We start from the raw sequence: 19610 nt of genomic DNA, 5'->3' as shown, positions 1-19610 counted from the left end.
GCAGTGTTAAGCCAATCTGCATTTTCGTTGTGTATTAATTTATGTATGGTGCAGTGTTTTGTATTGAATTCTTTGTTCGACTGGTAGCCAGTGTAACTCGGCTAGGGTTTCTGTGATGTGGTCTTTTTTACTTTTTCCGGTCAGAATTCTTGCTGCGGTGTTTTGTAGAATTTGTAGTGGTCTGAGTGATGTGTATGGTAGACCTAGTAGTAAGGCATTACAGTAGTTGGTGCTCGCAAAGATCAGTGCTTGTAGTACTGTACGAATGTTTTTAGTTGTTAGTAGTGGTTTGAGTCTTCTGAGAACCATGAGTTTGGCATATCCTTCTCTCACTTTTAAGGATATATGTTGTTTTAGGCTTAATTCTGAGTCTATTATAACGCCTAGGTTCCGTACTTTTTCTTCTAGTTCTATTTTTTGTTTTTTTTTGAGTGTGATTGTATTTTGAATGATTTCATTCTTTTTGCGTTCTAAGTGTAGGAACTCTGTTTTTTCAATTTTGATTACTAGCTCCATTTGGTTTAGTAGTTGTTTTATGATATCAAGGTACATATTGGCTAAGTTTAGTGTTTTTTCCAGAGTTTCATCTATAGGTAGTATTAGCTGAATATCGTCAGCGTATATATAGTGTGTTATGCCTAGACCGGCTAGTAGGTGGCACAATGGTAATAGGTAAATGTTAAAAAGGGTAGCAGATAGAGCTGACCCCTGTTTGTAGGTGTATTTTCTCTGACATTACGTCTTTGATTTGAACTTGGAAATATCTGTTGGTTAGATAAGATCTAAACCATTTGATAGTTGTGTTACTTAACCCTATTTCTTTTAGTCTATTTAAAAGGATTTCGTGATTTACAGTATCAAATGCTGCTGAGAGGTCCAGCATCACTAAGATATAATGTTTGCCGTTGTCGAATCCTCTCATGATGTTGTCTGTTAGTGCTAGCAGGAGTGTTTCTGTGCTATAGTGCTTTCTAAAGCCATGCTGTGATGGATACAAGATGTTATTATTATCTAAGTGTTCCGCTAGTTGCTTTTGTATAGTTTTTTCAATTAGTTTTGCGATTAGGGGTAGGTTTGATACTGGTCTGTAATTGCTCAGGTTAAGTGTGTCACTGTTTTTCTTCTTTAGAATTGGCTTTACAATTGCCCCTTTTAGACTTTCTGGCATGATTCCTTCCTCTAATGATAGGTTCACAATCTTTGTTAATGTTGGTGAAACTGTTGGCTATTTTCTTTATTTCAGTGGTTGGTATTGTGTCGAATGCGTGCGGGGCTGGGTTTAGTTTTTTTTTTTAACATCGATTCGATTTCCGGAAACCGTCTTGAATGTTGTCCATTGTTCTACATCTTTTTTATTCATTTTGATTTCTTGTTTTGTTGTAGTAGGAATTTTTGTTTTTAAGTTTTTTATTTTGTCGTTGAAAAAGGTGGCTATCTCATTGCATCTATTTACTGGTAGGTTTTGTGGAGGGTTAGATTTGTCATTAGTGAGATCTCTTACTATTGAAAATAGTGTCCTTGGGTTGTTAGTGTATTTTTCTATTTTCACGTCATAGAACTGTTTCTTTGCATTGAGAATTGTTTGTTTATAGTATGCTAGGTATTTTCTGTACTTAGGTTATCTGTTTTATTTTTTCTCCATTCTTTTTCTTTTTTTCTTAATGTCCTTTTGAGTTCTTTTATCTCTTCATTGTGCCAGGAGTTTGTTTGTTTAGGTTCTTTTACGTTGATGTATTTTATTGGGTTTCTCTCATCTGCTAGGTTACTGGTAGTTTGCATCCATGAACTAGTTGCGGAGCAGCAGTTGGAGTAGTCTAATTTGGTTAATTTTTCTTCTAAATTGTCTTTCAATATTTCTAAATTATAGGGTGGTCGATATTTAAATTTAATGGGATTCTTTTTTTCTTGAGTTACAGGTTCAATAAATTTAATGGTGGATTGTATGAGGAAGTGATCTGACCAAGGGATAGGTGTGTATTCGGATTTTAAGTGTTCTAAGTGGCTGTGGTTGATGAATGATATTACCGATGCTTTGCTCTAAATAAATAGTCTGAAGGAGATCTCAGAAATGAAACTGAAACAATGGCAACAGGACATATCTCAATTGCTGCTTGCTTTTATTTGATGTGCTTGGGTTTTTCATATCACTTGGCATTATTTATTCTTTCCTCCCCAAAAAAATCTACATAAAACTTCTTTCCTACTCTGGCTGTGAGGCCCACTTTCAGATTCTACACCTCTCAAAATTTACAAGCCTTGCAGCAGAATCTCTCTCTCTCTCTGTGTAAGTGCAGCAAACAAGCAAGATCTTGCCCATATGACCTAAAAAGTCAGCTACCGGCAAACGAGAATTCACGGGTGAGCACCTGACTCCTGCCCAGACGGAAAGGAGAACAAGTCCTGGGTTTCTTTCTAGTTGCTGTTTCACAATGGCCTGGGACGTTCTCAAAATGGGGGGAAAAAAAACAAACCCCACACCCTTTCAGATCGGATTCACAACAGCAGGGCCAACTCCCTTGATTTAATTTATTTATTTACCTCCAAGCAAGTGTTCTTGCAAGCAGGCACGGACTCAGTTTGTTTTGGGCCTTTTCCAAGTTGAAGGCTCCCTGTAGTTCCAGATGTTTCACCACATGTGTTATTAGTCTAAGCCAAAACGGGGAACCAGCTACAGAAGGAATACCTGACGGGCTTAACGAGGCTGTGGCCTCGCTCACAAACATGCACAAATGGATTCTGTAGCCGTATTAAACTATCGGCAAGGGATTATGTATGATTTTTTTTTTATGTTCATCGCCCAGGCCTCTCTGTTTTGGGCGATTCATAAATCCAATAAACTGAAATGGAAAGGATATAAAGTCAAGGCCTCACCATCAATAGTGCACCCGGTTACTGACAGGTACTCAGACCTTGCTCTCCATGGCTAGTTTTAGGAAAAGCTTATGTCCTCATAGGATTTACCCACATTAATGCTTACCAGAGGACCTCTGGGCTCACTGTACCTTTGGCTTAGAAACGCAGCAGTAACATTGGTGCCTGTAAATGACAAGAGGAAAAAAAAAAAATCACACAGAAGGTGGTGTAAAACAGAGTTAAAAAGAGAGGTGTTTGGCACTCAAAATTGTCTGAGTTTAAAACTTTCTGCAGTCCTAAAAGCTTCTCAACTTAAAAAGCAATGTTTATAATATTGTATTTGTGGATAGCTTCCTCCCTTGCTTCCCACCCCGAAGTCCTCATTTAAAAAGGTTCATTTGTCAACGATTAACTTCTTTAAACTTTCAGGGGAAGTATAAAATGATCCCCCTTATAATCTGAGCCAATTTCAAGTCAGAGGTGGGCAAGCTATACAGCCTGTAGATCGGAAACTGCCCATGGTATCTTTTCGTCACATGCCTACCAGCCCACCGATGCTGTAGCTCCCAGGCCATCCATGCTGACATCATCAGGAAAGGCCCAGGGTCACGTGTTCCTCAACGCAGAGGAGGGATGGCCTAGGAGCCACAGTGACATACTGAGGGAGGGACGGGCCTGCTAGAGCTGATACTCACACAGGCTCCCATCCAGGCCCTGCACTGCTGGGAAAAAAAAAAAAAGGAGGCACAGCAGAGATGACACTAATTGGAAAAGTGGAATATACATTTTACATCAAATCAAAATAGAAAAACAAAGTATGCTTTCACTTTGCAGGGGGGCCATATAAAGAAATTAGGTTGTAATTCCTGCCTGCATCTGTGTCATAAACAGAATAAACTGACTGCACAAAAGGTAACGCAAAGCCTTTTTTCCCCCCTTCCCTGTCCTTTCCCTCTAAATCTCATTCTCCCTTACGGTACACCCCAGCACTTATATCATTTTTAACTTCTCTAACTTCTAAAGGCATACCCCTTCAGAGATGCAGTCCCCTAGCTTCCAGGCCTCGCACCGCAGCTCTCTCCACCTTCAGCTCTTTTGTACACCTCATCATCTTTCCTACACACAGCTCTTTGCCTCCTGCTGGGAAGACAGAACAAGCCAGAACGCTATAGACCATGACTCAGAAACTCCACACTAACAGAACACCTCAGCTTCATCCCACTGACAAAACATGGATAGATGCACACCAAATACAGAGTAAGTAACCACCAAATTATAAGCAGAAATAGGCAGACAAAAACTGAACCGGAAGCCCCAAGAAGCCGGTCTATCACCGGAGAAATAGAAACAGAAGTGTACATCCTCCTGTGACTTGCAGAATACAAAGAGATCAGAGATGCCGCATATTCACATTCCCAAAGCGGACATACTCGAATCACTCAAAAGCAAGCTACTTTTTCCCCTACCTTTTTGTCTGGACATTTTGGACTCTAACACAACAATGACAAGGGGGGGGGGGGCGGGGGCACATAAGACCTCCTTCCCTCCTAGAAATGAATGATGACCAGGGCTCTGCGGTCCAAACCGAACACACTGCATCCCCTTCTCACCACCTCCTCCACGCCTCTTGCCTCCCTTCTCCTCCAAGCATGCAGGCTGAATCTCCTCTCTCTTTCCCAAGGCCCCGCCTCAGTCCTCTTTCCTCCCCCCACTTCCCAGTCCCGACAGCTGGCTCTTCCCCAAGTCCTTTTTCCATTCAGAAGAAAGGACACAGTGAGGGGCAGCAAAGGCGGCACCAGATGCATGATTTGAGGGGTGGGGCACACAGGGCAATTCAAGTAGGTGGAAGAAAAGGTACCGTATGGAGTACCGGCGCGTACTCCCTTCCCTCCAAAAAAAAAAAAAAAAAAAATAGTCCTGGATGAATCAATGAACCTAAAGCATAGATAAACCACATCACAATTAAAAATCAGAGACGGATATCACAAACTCCTAACACTGCGTCAATTAAAACCTTTCCTCTCCCCCAACGACTTCAGATCAGTCCTTCAACTACTCATCTTCTCCAACCTGGACTACTGTAACTCCCTACTATTCAACTTACCTCTTAATACCATCCAACCACTGCAAATCCTACAAAACGCAGCTGCAAGAATACTCACTGGATCTAAAAAAAACATGATCACATTACTCCTACACTTATATCACTACACTGGCTCCCAATAAAATTTAGGATAGAATACAAAATACTAGCCATACTACATAAAATAATATACGAAAAAACAAACAAACTGGCTAAGTTCCTCCATAAAATTGCATGCTCCAAACAGAAACCTCAGATCAGCAAGTAAAGGACTATTAAAGATTCCACCTACTCGTTCTAAACAACTCACCTCAACGCAACAGAGAGCAATCTCACTAGGAAGCCGTATACTCTGGAACACCCTTCCGAATCGAACTCAGAACACAAGAAAACTTAAAAACCTTCAAAAAGAGCTAAAAAAACATGGATGTTGACCAAAAACTACCAACTCACCCAATGACTCCAAAACACCACTCCCCTCCTATTAACACTAGGCAAACTGGTGGCCCCAATACAAGACGATATTATAAACACAGAACCGAAGTATGTATAGATTAACCTACAAACTATTTATAAAAAATATTTTCTTGTTAGCAACCATACGAACCTTTTGGAAACTCTGTTAAAACAAACATCGAAACTCTGTAAACCGTTGTGATGGCGAAACCGAACGACGGTATATAAACTCAAATAAATAAATAAATATGTTCCGATGAGCAGGTAAGGCCCAAAACAAGAAAGCGCAATATTCAGATGGCATCTTGTGAACAGATGCTTCATTTCTTTACTGCAGTGGAGAATGCTGCTCCCGAGCTGCACGTTTCCCCAAAACACTAACCACATAAGAGAAGACAGTGGCTCCGCTGGGAATGGCAGCAGCCTACCTGGTCCGAAGTCCACAGTGGCGTAGAGCCCCTGCAGAGTGCCGCACTTCAGGAGCCCAATGCCGGCCCCATCCGTGGTGAACAGGACCACCTCGTCCCCTAGATGCTGGCGGAAAAGATTTTCAAGGTAACGGAGGTAATTATAATCACAGGTAAAGTAGCTGCCGTACTCATTCTCAACCTGCAAACAAAACAAAAGATTGTAAATAAAAAAATATAAAAATAAATTATAGGAAATTAACATTTTCACAAGTATTATTCTGAAAGGCTGGTAAAAGCCATAATTGACAAATTAAATCAAACATAAAAGAAACCTGCCATTAATAACTAATGCTCAGGACCGCGTGCAATTATGGCCCTGTAAAATAAGAAACCCCACCCATGCATTTAACCTTTCTAGGAATTCTATAGTATGTACCCAATATATTAGTAATATTGTTAATAGATGGCACACAAACTGTATCTTTTGATCTAAATAAAAGGGGAAAAACTGCTGGGATATATTTCAGCCATAAGTTTAAAGCCCACTGCATTGAAAAAGTGCAATTTATTGTATGGATACTAGATGACACTGTTCTTGTTTTAAAGTTCAAGTATTGTGAGTTAGTAGCTTTCTCTTCAGTTCATGTTCTTACTGATTCCTTTCACTAAGGAGATGTTACTCACTGTCAGTGTCTAGCTCTAGCAAGATGAAAAGTACGATCTACTAAATAAAGTCCTGCTTCAGATTCCTGTTCTTGAGTATGTTGGGACAAGCTCACTCTGTAACAGAAATAACACAGTAACATAGTAAGGATGGCAGAAAAAGACCAGATGGTCCATCCAGGATGCTTCTTATGGAAGTAACTGTCGTTCTGTGCAGGTTACCCCCGAGCCTTATATTAAAAGTAGCAATATTTACAAATCTAAACCAAGCAACTGTCAAACCCATTATCACTGCTTTGATGCTCCATATTTATATGCTCTATCTATATTTATATTTGCTTTCTGTTCTCATTCACATCCACCATCGGTTTGTTTTTGTTCTTAAAGACTTGTTCTATTTATAATGTTATTTGTTATCTGACAACTTGTTTTATTGTAACGTCACTGCCGCGTTTGTTTCTACTTATAAGACTTGTTCTACTTATAATGTTATCTGTTATCTGACGATTGTTTCAATGTAACGCCGCTTGCGATTGTTCAGTTTCAATGGAAACCGACATGATTTGATATCTTCTTTCAAGAATGTCGGTATATAAAAATTCTAAATAAATAAATAATAAATTACAAAATTGTTTTTACATGGTGAGCAGCCTTCCTGATAATTCAGACAATGATGCTTGAACGTGCTTTGTTTTTTGGACTTTATTGTAAAAGCAGTCCTTTGCTTTATCCCTACTGTCTGCATACTGATATCCTGGACCGTTAAAGTTGGGGCCTAGTGTTGGCTGTCATCTAAATCTAATTCCCCCTCCCCGCCATCAAAGCAGACAGTGATGTTGGAATTGTGTTACAAACATCAGGCTAATTTTTAAGGATAGTAATCCCTGTGCCTTCTTTTTAGGTAGCAACTGCTACTCCAGGTACGTTACCCCCTTATGCACCCTTTTCTTAGAAACCAGCTGGAAAGTAGAGGCTGATTTTTGCATTCAATACTCCCAACGGTCTGAGTGATAGCTCAATATCCTCTAATGCTAAACCCTGAATACCCTAGGGCGATGTACCAACAGGTGTTTCCCTGACTCGTGCATATCCTGTCACGGTACTCAGCTCAGGAAACATAAAAGTATATTAAATCAGAATACCAGATAAAGAATTAATTGTACTTCTAAAAGGTATTTATGCACAATACAGTTGTTGTCCTGAACAACTGACTCATGGAGACCAACTGTCTGCAACATTAAAAAATTCTGCAATATTGTATCTAGTTCCTTAGCGAGACTGCTACTGAAAAAGTATTGTTTCTGTGTGCCCTGAAACAATGTGCCTTGTGCACAACGGCACTTATGAAGGCAGCTGTCAGCTCTGCTGAAAAAGCAAGCATTGTTAAAGGAAACCATCAAATAGACCAAAACCGCAGCAAAATGCAGGAAACTGCAGGAGACAAAACAGAGATCCACATGAGATGCTTATCCAAAAATACATAAAGCAGAAAAACAAAGCAAGGTTTTGTAAGCTCCTGCCTTCAAGTTTCTGGTTTGCTGGGAAAGCAATCTAAAGATCAGAAGGATGAAGCCTGAAAAGTCGGACAAGATTCAAAGCCCACCTCCAACATTCAGTGTGACCTCGCCAAAATGCCTTTGTGACCTCATGCTTAGATCATAAATCATCAGAACAGGGACACAACCCACGTGCCTTGTCTTGCTATACTAAACAGAAAACATCTAATGGTTGACCAATAGCTAAAAAAATGTTCTCATTCCCACTGATCACAACTGGGAACAGTAATTTCCATAACAGAAAGGTTCTTATATCAGATTATATGCACTGGTATATAAATAAAGATACCTTCATAGTATCAGATGGCAGCTAGGAACCAGCGGGCCCATCTAGCCTGCCCAGTTATCTTCCTACTACGCATTTCTACAGCGCTGCACGACATATACAGTGCTATACAAATACACACAAAAGAAAAAGACAGTCCCTCTGGTTCTCCACTACTTTAGGTAGATGACCATAACACAACATTTCCATAATCAAAACCAGCTCCCCTATGTCTTTTATCCAACCTCTCAGTCCTGCTCCTACTACATCCTCTTTGAGGTCCATTTATAAATTGGTCTGGAGTTAACCAGTTAGATCTGTTGGGGTGAAAATTGCCCTGTACGGAGCAGCAAAAATACAGCTGCCTAGTTTCACCATTCCACTTGACTCTTTCAAACCTATTTTGAGTTACTGCATGTGGGCGCGTAAGTGGACGCTTGGAAATTTTACCCTAACATTTTATAAACTGTGCAGCGAGTTGCTACACAGTTTAAAAAATACAGAGCAGCTCTGCTCTGAAAGCGCATGTGCATGCTTCAGTACCCGTGAATACTGGCAAGGCAATGAAAGCACTTACTTTCTCTACCTATTTTATAAAACTTACGCGCATATATTTTAGGTGCGGAAAAAATATAACACGTACGCATAACGCTCGCACATATAGTCGTGTATACATTATCTCACTTATTCACGCAATTTTACACCTGCTATTGGCTAGCGCAATTTACATTGGACTTGTCTGCAATTTATGAGTAGGAGGTCTGGGCGAACTGGTGGGGGGGGGGGGGGGATCAGGATGACATGCTAGAAGGTCTAGATGAAGTGGAGACGGACTAAGTGAAATGGTGGAGGTATCGGCGAACTGGTGATTTCATAAACATGCACAAGAAAGTCTCTCTCTCTCATAACAAAACACCTGCCTCGTGTATGTCTTGGCCCCCAACCTGGGAACGCCCCAGGCCACCTCTTTCGCACCAGTAAATGTGCATGCAAAACTGAAACGTACTTTTGATGTTAATAAAATAGCACGGACGTAAATACAGGCTACTTATGCTGTATTTTCCGCACAGAACCCCTTTGAAGTTTAGGGGTCCATTTTCTGCTGCTGTACAGCTCAGCTAGTCAGCCAAATAACCTTATCCAGCTAACTAGCAGAGTATATTCAGTGGCGCAGTCGCTGCCAAGGTCCAACACGGCCAAGGTGAGCGACACAACCAGAGTTAGCCGGAAAAGTTATCTGGCTAACTCTGAATACTGAAGTTAGCTGGATAACTCCACTCCTTCCCAGAATGCCTCCTATCTGCCGCCAGAAGGCCTCCAATTTATCCAGCTAAATTCCAACTAGAATTCTACCTAGAATTTAGCCAGATAAGTGGCTGAAAATGCCGGTACTGCTATTTAGACGCATAACTTTTAAGTTAGCTGTCAAAATGGCTTTGAATATGGACTCCTTACTCTTTAGTGCTGTTTAAACCCCTCTAACCATGGGCGAGGTTTGAAGCAATTTTGCTAACTTGTCATGATGCAGCCAACTGTTTATTTTGAAACTCAAGAGTTGTCATGAGATGTAGGACAACTGCTTCCAGGCTGGGAGCAGACTGCTCAATCTGACTTTTGATACTTTCAACAAATCACACTTGTCAGGGTTCATAGATTTTGTACCTTGGCAGGTGCACCATGCAAACCAGATTAGAAAATGTAAAAATATTTTTCTTCTTGCATTCAGTATATTCTTTTCAAGATTAATTTCCTGGTGTCCTGTCTACAAATGTGGCTATGCTTACTGTTCAAAGCATATTTATGCGGTCACTAAAGAGACTTTAGGTTATATTCCAGGCATCCTTATCTCAGCACTATTACCCTTGAGACAGGTCCCATGCCGAAACACGCCTAGTCATCCTGAGACTGGATACATGCATCCCTTCCTTGGGTTTATTTCATCTTTAGTTTTCTGGATTTCTTTATTTGGGCATAGGTTTTTCTCCAGGGTTTAGAAAAGCCACTTGCCTGAAGTGAGCCGAACAAAGCCCAGGAGGAGACCGCTGCCCTGTTTGTCATTTGGCTCCCCGACCTGGGCTCTGGAGAGGAAGCTGCGGTGCAAGGGCATTGGAGGTGGGGAGCAGGTACTGAGGGACAAAAGTGCAAAGCTAGATTTGAAAATCAAAAACACATGTGCCATTTTAACTCACCCCCCAAAAAAAAAAAAATTAAACATGTCCACGGGAACACCTCTTTTAAAAACGAGGCTAAAAAATAAAAATGTTTGTGCCCTATGAAACCCGTGCGGCCTTTTAGTCATAGCCGAGGAGAGAAATTTTCAGACAGGCAAAATGGTCACTTACCCAGATAAATAAACGCCTCTGGAAGCTACCCTCTTAAAATTCTCATCTGCTCTATTAGTGGTAACAGCAAGTTAATAGACCGCCTTCATTCACCCTAACTAAGTGCAGGCATGCGGTAATTAAATAAAAACCTACCTGCACGGTGATAATGGGCCCTCCGTTCTGGTAAAGAAAAGGCTTCATCTTTGGTAGGAACACACTCATCCACTTGTCTACCGCCGCCAGGTAATCTGAAACATTCAAAACACACACAGCATTACGTTTAGTCTACATGCAGGCCAAATCCAGAGACCTTCAAAATAAAAAGAAGGAGAGTGATTAGTACAAATCAGCCACGTTATTGTGTCTGGCAGTTAATTAACTTCAGCTGGTAAGTAAATGCGTTACTTTAAAACAATGAAATTATAAAAAAAAAAAAAAAATCAAAGCCCGCTATGCTTTCATTTCATATATTTTGATTTATTGTCTACCCTTGTGGCTCACCATGTGGAATGGAACAAATTATAAGAAATATTGAATAAAGAGAAAACATAATTACAACAATTATTTATTAGTGCAATCTAATCAGATGTTAATAAAGCCCCCAAAATAAAAATAAAATTCATATAATTCCATCCCCCAATAAAAACATAAAATGTAAAGAATCATTAGAAATCCATGGTCCAAAATGTTTAATCCGGAAGTTTCTAGTGAACATTCCATAACAGGACCAAACTCCCAACTGTAAGCTCCGATAACACATTTCTGAGTAGTAAACAGCATTTATCACACAGCAAACAAGTAATAAGCAGAATTCTGCATGTTATTTGCCAGTGCAATGCAGCTATGCTAATGAGTTACCTCATGTGCAAATTAATACAAAGAAGCTTATTGCCTTGGCAATCAATAGCACAGCTTGTGAAAACATTTTTGCAAGCTACGCTACTGTGATTAAGATACAACTCTTGAGTGTACTTAACGTCCTCTCCCTGAGAGTATCACCAGACTCAAGTGCCTGGCAATGGTCCTGGGGCTCTGCTGAAGGCTCTGTAAAAGCTTCCCCACCCATTTTTAAAAAGGTCAGTGGTAATCCATGGGGAAACCACCCCCCCAGATTGCCCCCACATCCTTGCACCCCCATCTGATGCTTAACTTAAAAAAAAAAAATATATATATATATTACCTGCATCTAAGCCCCACCCCAGTATTCAAATCCTGTGGCATTAAGCAATAAAATGCCTTACTCCCAACTCCGCAAATTGCTACCACCCTTCCCATTGGACATTGCCCAGACTTACCTCAAAACCATGAGGGTCTATAGGAGGCAGGATCAATCCCCATATGCTCCTGCCCCACCGGCAGCCATCTTTCAAAATGGCATCTACTGACCCCATACATTTCCTTACCCCTGATGTGCAGGGCAAAGCAGCGTGTGGTGCCATTTGAAAGTTGGCTGTTGGTAGGACAGGAACATGTGGGGATCACTCTTGCACAGGGCCGGCGTGTCCATTAGGCGCCTAGGGCGCGCCGAAGAGCAGCCAAGTGGTGCCGCAAGCGGCGCCTATCCTGCTCGCGGCAAAGAGAAATAGAGACTTACAGACTGCGCCGAAACAGGTAGGGAGGGTGCGACCGGGGGGGGGGGGGGGGTAGAAAGCAGCGCAAGAGTTGCCTAGGGCGCCCAGTACCCTTGCACCGGCCCTGCTCCTGCACCCTCTAGACCACCATGGTTACAAGGTAAGCATAGGGTGCGCTATTTCTGAATGGGGAGGCACTTGAAGCCTGGAGGTGGGGCTTAGATGCGGGTAACTTTTTATTTTATTAAGCGTCAGGTGATGGTGCTCCACACACTGCCACTGACATTTTTAAAAAAAAGGGGGGGGGGGGTGGGGATTGATAGGGACTTTTACAGGGCCTTACAGCTCTTTTAAAAGATAAAGACCCCAGGATTGGAGACTGCAATAATGAATTGCCACAACCAGAAATGCACGGTTTTCCTGGCTACGGCAATGCAAGTACAGAAATCTGAAAGGTTCTCTGAACTGCGGTACAAAGGCCCTGCGGTTTACTGAAACCCATGAGAACTTACTTGTGATAAAACACAGTAACATGCATTTTTACCTCAGCTTACTAAATAGGTCCATTAGAGAGATCAAAAGGTCTCCTAAATAAAAATGCTTTTAAAAGCTTTCTAAACCTAAGGAACTCCTTTTCTCAGTGGATTTCCTTCAGCAAGGAGTTCAAACTGAATATGCACACATTCTAATCCTTGCCAATTTACAAGTCATAACCAAACATACAAATGCGCATCATTATCAGGAATCTCTCTCTTCAACTTGTCTGTAGGATATTGGAAGCCCTGGAAAGTTAAACATCATAGTCAATTTTAAAACTGAGATCTGAAGAAAATTGGGAGCCACTGTAACTCAGCTTCATATTGGAGAGATGGGGGTCATTCATCTTATGGCCAGAAATTAATCTGGTTGCTGAATTCTGGATCGGTTGTAACTTATACAAAATAATAAGGGGCATAGAACGGCTCCCCTATGAGGTAAAGGCTAAAGAAGTTAGGGCTGCTCAGTTTGGGGAACAGGAGATGACGAAAGGGGATATGATAGATGCCTACAAAATCATGAAAGGACTTGATCAGGTTAATGTAACTCGGTTATTTTCTCTCCCAGATAATAGAAAGACCAGGGGGACTCCATGAAGTGAGCAAATAGATCATTTAAAATAAATCGAAGAAAATTCTTTTCCACCTGGCATATAGTTAAGCTCTGGCATTCATTGCCAGAGGATGTGGTTACAGCAGTTAGCATAACTGGGTTTAAAAAAAGGTTTGGATAAGTTCCTAGAGGAAAAATCCATAAACTGCTATTAATTAATAAGCAATAGTAGCTTGAGATCTATTCAATGTTTGGGTACTTGCGACTTGGATTGGCCTCTGTTGGAAACAGGATTCTGGGCTTGATGGACCCTGGGTCTGACTCAGTATGGCATGTTCTTTACTGGGGCAGTCCTGCAATGGTCGCAATAATCCAACAGGCTCAAAACCAAAGTTTGAATAACTGTTGGAAGCTGTGCCCTCATAAACACTTTTACGAGACACTAAACTATGTTTGAACCAAGCTTTACTTCGCTTATGACTGTAATGGGTCTATCCAAATTAAGATGAAAGACCAAATGCATACCTAAAAACTTTCAATTTAAGAAATAGCAGCAAGGTTCACATGAAGATCTGGTTTAAGTGGAGAGAGTTTTCCCAATCTAACGAACTTCTGTTTTGGCTGCACTGTTAAAATTAATCAAAAAAACTTACTTACAACAGTCACTGCTAAGCACATTGCCTTGCGCTTCTCCTCACAATGAAAAACCGGACTAACTACGATGGGGGAATTTAAATGTATGCTCATAGCGTCTCATCGGGAAAAGCCCGCCAAAAGTTAAAAAAAAAAAAACGCCGTCACTGCGCAATCGCTGTATGAACTAACTTTATGTGTGCTGAACAATGAGTGACCATTGACCAACATTAGTATTAAACGCAGAGGTATTAAACCGGTGGCAATACCCCCATCGTAGTTAGTCCCGTTTTTCATTGTGAGGAGAAGCGCAAGGCAATGCGCTTAACAGTGAAAGTAAGTTTTTTGATTCATTTTGCCGAGGATATTTTTATAATTAATTTCCATCAGTTAGAAAGGTTTACAATTTTTTGCCATAACTAGTAGTATCGCCAACCTTCTGCACCGCTCCGTATTTGTGAGTTTTGTTTTCATTAGCTAGCTGTATAATATCCTCATGTTAGTCACCATCGATAACCTTTTTAAGTATTAAAAGTGATTTAATTATGTGACTAACATTGTACCTCACTATGGTCAAATTGTTATTTTTTTGATAAGTAACCTTTCATTTCGCCATAGGTAGTTGCACATTTCGGTTTTGTACTGCCAGTCTAGTCAGCGTTATTTTCTGGATTGCTATCAAATTTGTGTGTACTGTTGTCACTAAACTTACTGCACATTATCTTTACAATAGTTACCGTTGGTAACTTTTTAAAGTTTTAAAAGTGTTCTAAATATGCGTTTAATATTGAGTCTCACCGTGGTTGATTCGTCACTTTTTTAGCAGCCCTCTCACATCGCTAATTCAGCTTGACATTTTTTTGATAATGGCAGATGTTGAATGCACCATATGTGCTTCTATTATGGTTTTAAAAGAAGTACTAAAACTGGGTTAAATACAAAAATCACCTTGCAAAATCATTTAATACATTATGCAATTTGAACAAAAGTTGAAGGCACATGTTTTTAAATCAATATGCCCTATGCTTCATATTTAGGTTTTTATAATATTTTTTATTTCTTTTATATTTTATTTTCCCTCCTTTTATATTTTATTTTCCCTATTTGATTTTTAGTATTTTATCTTTAGTCTCAGCACTTTATTATCATATTACATCATTTATTATCTTTTATTGTTAATTTTTTATTTTGTATTTTTTTCTTATTGTCGGTTTTTATTCAAATATTTATAATTTTATTACCTTTTATTTATTGCCCCCCCCCCTTCTTTTTGATTTGAATAGATTATAACACCAAGTTGCTTAGCCTGGATTGTATGATTTCTGACTGATCAATGTTCAGTCACAATTGAAGACAATTAACAACGATAGGTATTTGTTACTTTCTGTACTTTGTATCATTTTTTGTTTTTCTGATCAATTCTTTACCTTCACTGTGTCGTGTGTACGGTTCACTTACTAATATATAGGTTAAAATACTTTTTTTGCACCAAGGTCATACACATATAAATACATTAGTACTGCGGTTGTGTACTTACACCATCTTTGGAATAATAACACTGACTTCTCAGTTATGTATGTCATTTACATATGTATTTTGTTAACATGTATATGTATGTTGTTTTTGTTGTAAGTACACCTATTTATGTAACACGTTTGTGTATTATAATTTATTTTTAAAATTGAATATTTTTTGCCCTTAATAGCCCCCGAGGCAGCTCCTGTGGGAGCAAAACTCGGCCAGAGTTGGGCTCATTCTAATAAAGGCTGCTTTACACCGATCACTTCGTGTTTCTTCGCTTATCGGCAATTTGGATCGGTTTCAGATTTGTTTTTTGGGTCCATAACTTTCATGCATTCAGCCTGCAAATGTATGCAGCCTGTTATGAAATTGGTCCCCAAGTTACTTATTTTTTGCAGCTCGCTCTTATATACTGTGCCCAGGCCCTATAAAAAGATACCTCGTGACCCTACATGTCCAGACGGGAACCCTGCAACAAGAGTGCTCAGCACTTCCAGCAGAACCTTGCCACCACTCAAAGACTCTGCATCCTGAACCCCACTTTCTCCATCACCAAAAACACTTTTAAGAAAAACCCATATTAAATATCTAATGTTAAGATGATGTTGAATGCAAGCAGGAGGAGCCATAAGAAAAATCACACATAACAAGCAGGTTTTCGAGAGACTCTGACGTTAGCTTCACAAAACAGAAAGGCATGGGAAGTAAATCTTGCAGACCTGCAAGTCCCATTTGCATCCAAGATTTATGAAATAGTGAAAATATATATTTGTCAATATACATTTCCAAACCTATAAGTGATTAATTTGCTGACTATCCATAGAAACCGAAGCAGCCCCTCCAATTTCATCGAGCACGTCGCGGGCATGCGCTACATTTGCACGGGGTGATTTCCTGTTTGTACGCCGCTGATTGCTCGTTACCTGCATCAGAAGACCGGAGAACAATGGATTCTCTCTCAAGTAACCAAGCAGGCAGGCCTCCCTGCGAAGAAAAAACAGGCCTATTAGCAACCGACCTCATACAAAATTATAAGCTGCAGACGACACTAGAAAGACTTTCTTGCCAATCTGTCTAAGTCTGATTGGGAGATGCTTGAACCGGTGCCCCATTCTCACAGCCCGTGCTCCTGGGCTCTCCCCTTCCCACCCCCACCTCTCCGCAGGGAACAGCCTTGCATACGTCCGGAAGCCCAGCTAGCTTTCCCTCTGCCTACTACTGTCACTTCAAACAAACAGACGGCTGTCATACGGGACTCCATTTTATTGTGTTTCTCATTCAGCAATTTCATCAAAAGGGAAAAATGGCATGGTTTTGCCCTTCATGGGGGCTTACCGAACATGTAAACCCTTCTCTGGCCCTGTAACTCTACTGAAGCCCATCTTTCTCCTCCTCCCTCCCAGGCCCTCATCTGTCACTAGAGATCCTTCCCTCTCCTCCCACCCTTCCCCGACCCAGCCCAGCAAGCCAATAATTTGGAACTGTGCCGGCACGTGCTGAAAGTTTGGTAAATTTTCTTTCCAGGAATTCTTGTGCTTACCATAATAAAAATGGGGTCCCTCCTTATTACTGCTCTCTCTCTCCACTACATCTGTGAGAAGTTGCGCACGCTGCCAACTAGCTGGCGCACTATGCTTGTTTAGCTTGCACTTTTCAAAATATAAATACCTTTATAATAAGATCGGTCAACAAATTGCCACGATAACGATGGATGCCGGGTAGGTCCCTGAATCCAGTGCTCAGTTTTAGCCAAGGTACGTGCATGATCTTAAACTGCCTCCTCGGATTGGGCAGGCTTAGCACGTGATGCCATCGGGAGGGAGCGGACTTTGGGTGTAAAGTCTGGTCGCTCTCGGGACAGCCCCGCCAACCGGCCACACTCAGCACAGGACACCGCCGGCCATGCTTTCTCTTAGGCGGCGAGGACATCACCAGCTGCAGCCCACCAGTGCTGCTCCGTGGCGGGAAAGCTCTTCAGCAGCGCCCCCTGATGACATCATGCGGCTGAGTATTTAAAATTCCCTCTGTGCCTCAGCAACAGAAACCTGCGTGTCGTTACCTTCGCACCCCCCCCCCCCCCGGTTGTTCTGCTTCTCTTAGTGTCCTGATGTGCTTCCTTGCCAAGCTCCTGCCTTTCCTTCTTTCCCAGTGTCCCTCCTACCCTTGCTCCTGCCCTGTCCGCCTCTTTTGCCGTACTCTGCCCATCCCAGCTTGTCCTGGTCCTCAGTGCACATCCATTTTTGTTCTGTCTGTCTTGCCTGACTCTTGGTACTGACCTCTGTTACAGACCCTGACCGCTTACTTGCCTGCTGCTGGCCTCTGCTACGGACCCAAATCACTCTCCTGCCCACTGCCTGGTATAGACCTTAGCTAGGGACACTGATTCATCCTTACACGCTGCCTGCCTCGACCTCGGCTTGCACCTGGACCCTGTCTTCTCACTGCCCATACCTGGACTCTCTCTGACCACTCCTTAAGGGACACTCACCTAAGCCCTGCCGGCCCCTGGAATCTAAGGGCTCAACCTGCGGGGAACAGGGCTAGGATAGGTGAAGTTCCAGTCCCAGTAAGGGCATGTCCGCCAGCTGTCAGCATGACCTAGTGGGTTTGCCTACTAAGCTGCATCAGCCATGCCTCAATCTAAGGGCCCCTACCCCTGACAGCGAGCAGCTACGTAGCACCTGCGTTTCTTACATAAACTGATCCCCAAGACAGAGTCACACCCTAGGCCATAACTTTGGTTGTATTTTAGATTTCAATAAAATATAGAGTGCCAGGTAGTTCAAGTTTCTCAGCTACTGCAACATTTCAGTCATAGCAGACTGTGCTCCTTTTGTAGGAAAAAAAAAAAAAAGGAGAAGAAAAGGGAAAATTGTGTATGTGTGGGCGGATGGGAGTTGTATTTTAATACTGCTGGTTCCGACAGTCTGCCCGAGACCTTATTTACTTTATAATACGATTGTACTGTCCAGCTCCAGCCCTCCATAAAAGTAACATGCTGTCCCATTCTGATGACATCACTGTTTGAGTGCACAGACATCATCACAGAAGAAAAACCTAGGACATCAAGGGTTTCCATTTCTTTATGAAGGGGTGCAAGTTCAGCTTGTGAAAAACAGAGGAGATGGGAGGCTCTGGTCGATCACTTTTTCTCATGCTCAAAATAGCTTTTCATAAAACAGATTAACACCCGCCCCCCCCCCTGTAGGGAAGGGGTGCGGATAACTGAAAACTATCGTTTTGCAAATCTTTACTTGATCATTTGTAGCTCGTTTCTTCTTACAAGAAATAAGAACATATGACGTGTCGTGCTGGGTCAGACCAAAGGTCAATCAAGCCAGCATCTTGACTTCACGAGTAGCCAATACATGGTGCACAGAGTTAAAAAATAAATACTTTCTCCAATTTCTTTTACATCTGCTACCTGCTAATTTCATGGAGGGTCCTCTAGTTCTAGTACTATTTCATAGGGTAAATAACCATCCCTGTTTCACCCCATTCATGATTTTATAAACCTCCCTAATAACTCCCCCTCAGTCGCCTCCTCGCTAAACTGAAGAATCCTTCCTATCATTTTTGTTGCCGTTCTCTGTTATTTTTTCTAGCTCCACTCTATTTTTCTGCACACGGTATTCAAGGTGCGGTCGCGCCAGGGATCTATGCAGTAGCTTACCATGTCCCACTCTGCACAGATATAGGGTCCAGCTCGCAGCACAACCAGCAGCCCGAGGTCATTCGCTGTCTGTAGGAAGGCCTCTATGTCCTGATCACCAGTGAACTGGTATTTTTCAGGCTCAGGCTCATGAAAGTTCCACGGCACGTACCTGTAGGAAAGGGGACATCACCATTAGCTCCTCCCACTCTTAGGCGAGATGGTAACCATTATCTCTTTTCTCCACTGAAGAATCAAAACTTAGAAACATATCAAAGAAGCAAACCTTTCTCCTAAAAAGCTGTTGAATCAAAGCATGTGAAATTATTTAGCACTTCAAAATATATGTGCTTTAATCTGGTAGAGATACCATGAACCTCAGATTAAGAAGAGACATGTACACAGGCAGACATACACATTCCTAAAAATTCTCAGGGAAGTGCTGCTTGAATTATTTTTCTCATGGTTTAGGCAATTTTTTTTTTTTATTGCTGGTCTTGCTTTCCTTTTTTTCTTTTCTTTTCTTGCAGGCAA

General features: G+C 41.5%; 1 protein-coding gene across 1 annotated transcript in view; it reads right to left on the bottom strand.

Moving 5' to 3' along the window:
• The window catches only part of GLB1 (galactosidase beta 1), a 110551-nt gene that overhangs the window by 60284 nt on the left and 30657 nt on the right, over window positions 1-19610 (bottom strand). Inside the window, exons 3-7 of the mRNA XM_029589648.1 lie at window positions 19098-19248; window positions 16348-16408; window positions 10764-10858; window positions 5821-6001; window positions 2978-3036 (exon numbers count right to left, since the gene is read on the bottom strand). Coding sequence (XP_029445508.1) covers window positions 2978-3036; window positions 5821-6001; window positions 10764-10858; window positions 16348-16408; window positions 19098-19248 — 547 coding nt within the window. The remainder of the gene's footprint in view (window positions 1-2977; window positions 3037-5820; window positions 6002-10763; window positions 10859-16347; window positions 16409-19097; window positions 19249-19610) is intronic.

Source organism: Rhinatrema bivittatum, chromosome 2, assembly GCF_901001135.1.
Source record: "Rhinatrema bivittatum chromosome 2, aRhiBiv1.1, whole genome shotgun sequence".
In the NCBI taxonomy this organism is placed as follows: Eukaryota; Metazoa; Chordata; class Amphibia; order Gymnophiona; family Rhinatrematidae; genus Rhinatrema; species Rhinatrema bivittatum.
Note: the sequence above shows the minus strand (reverse complement) of the source record. Positions and strands in the feature narration are given on the sequence as shown.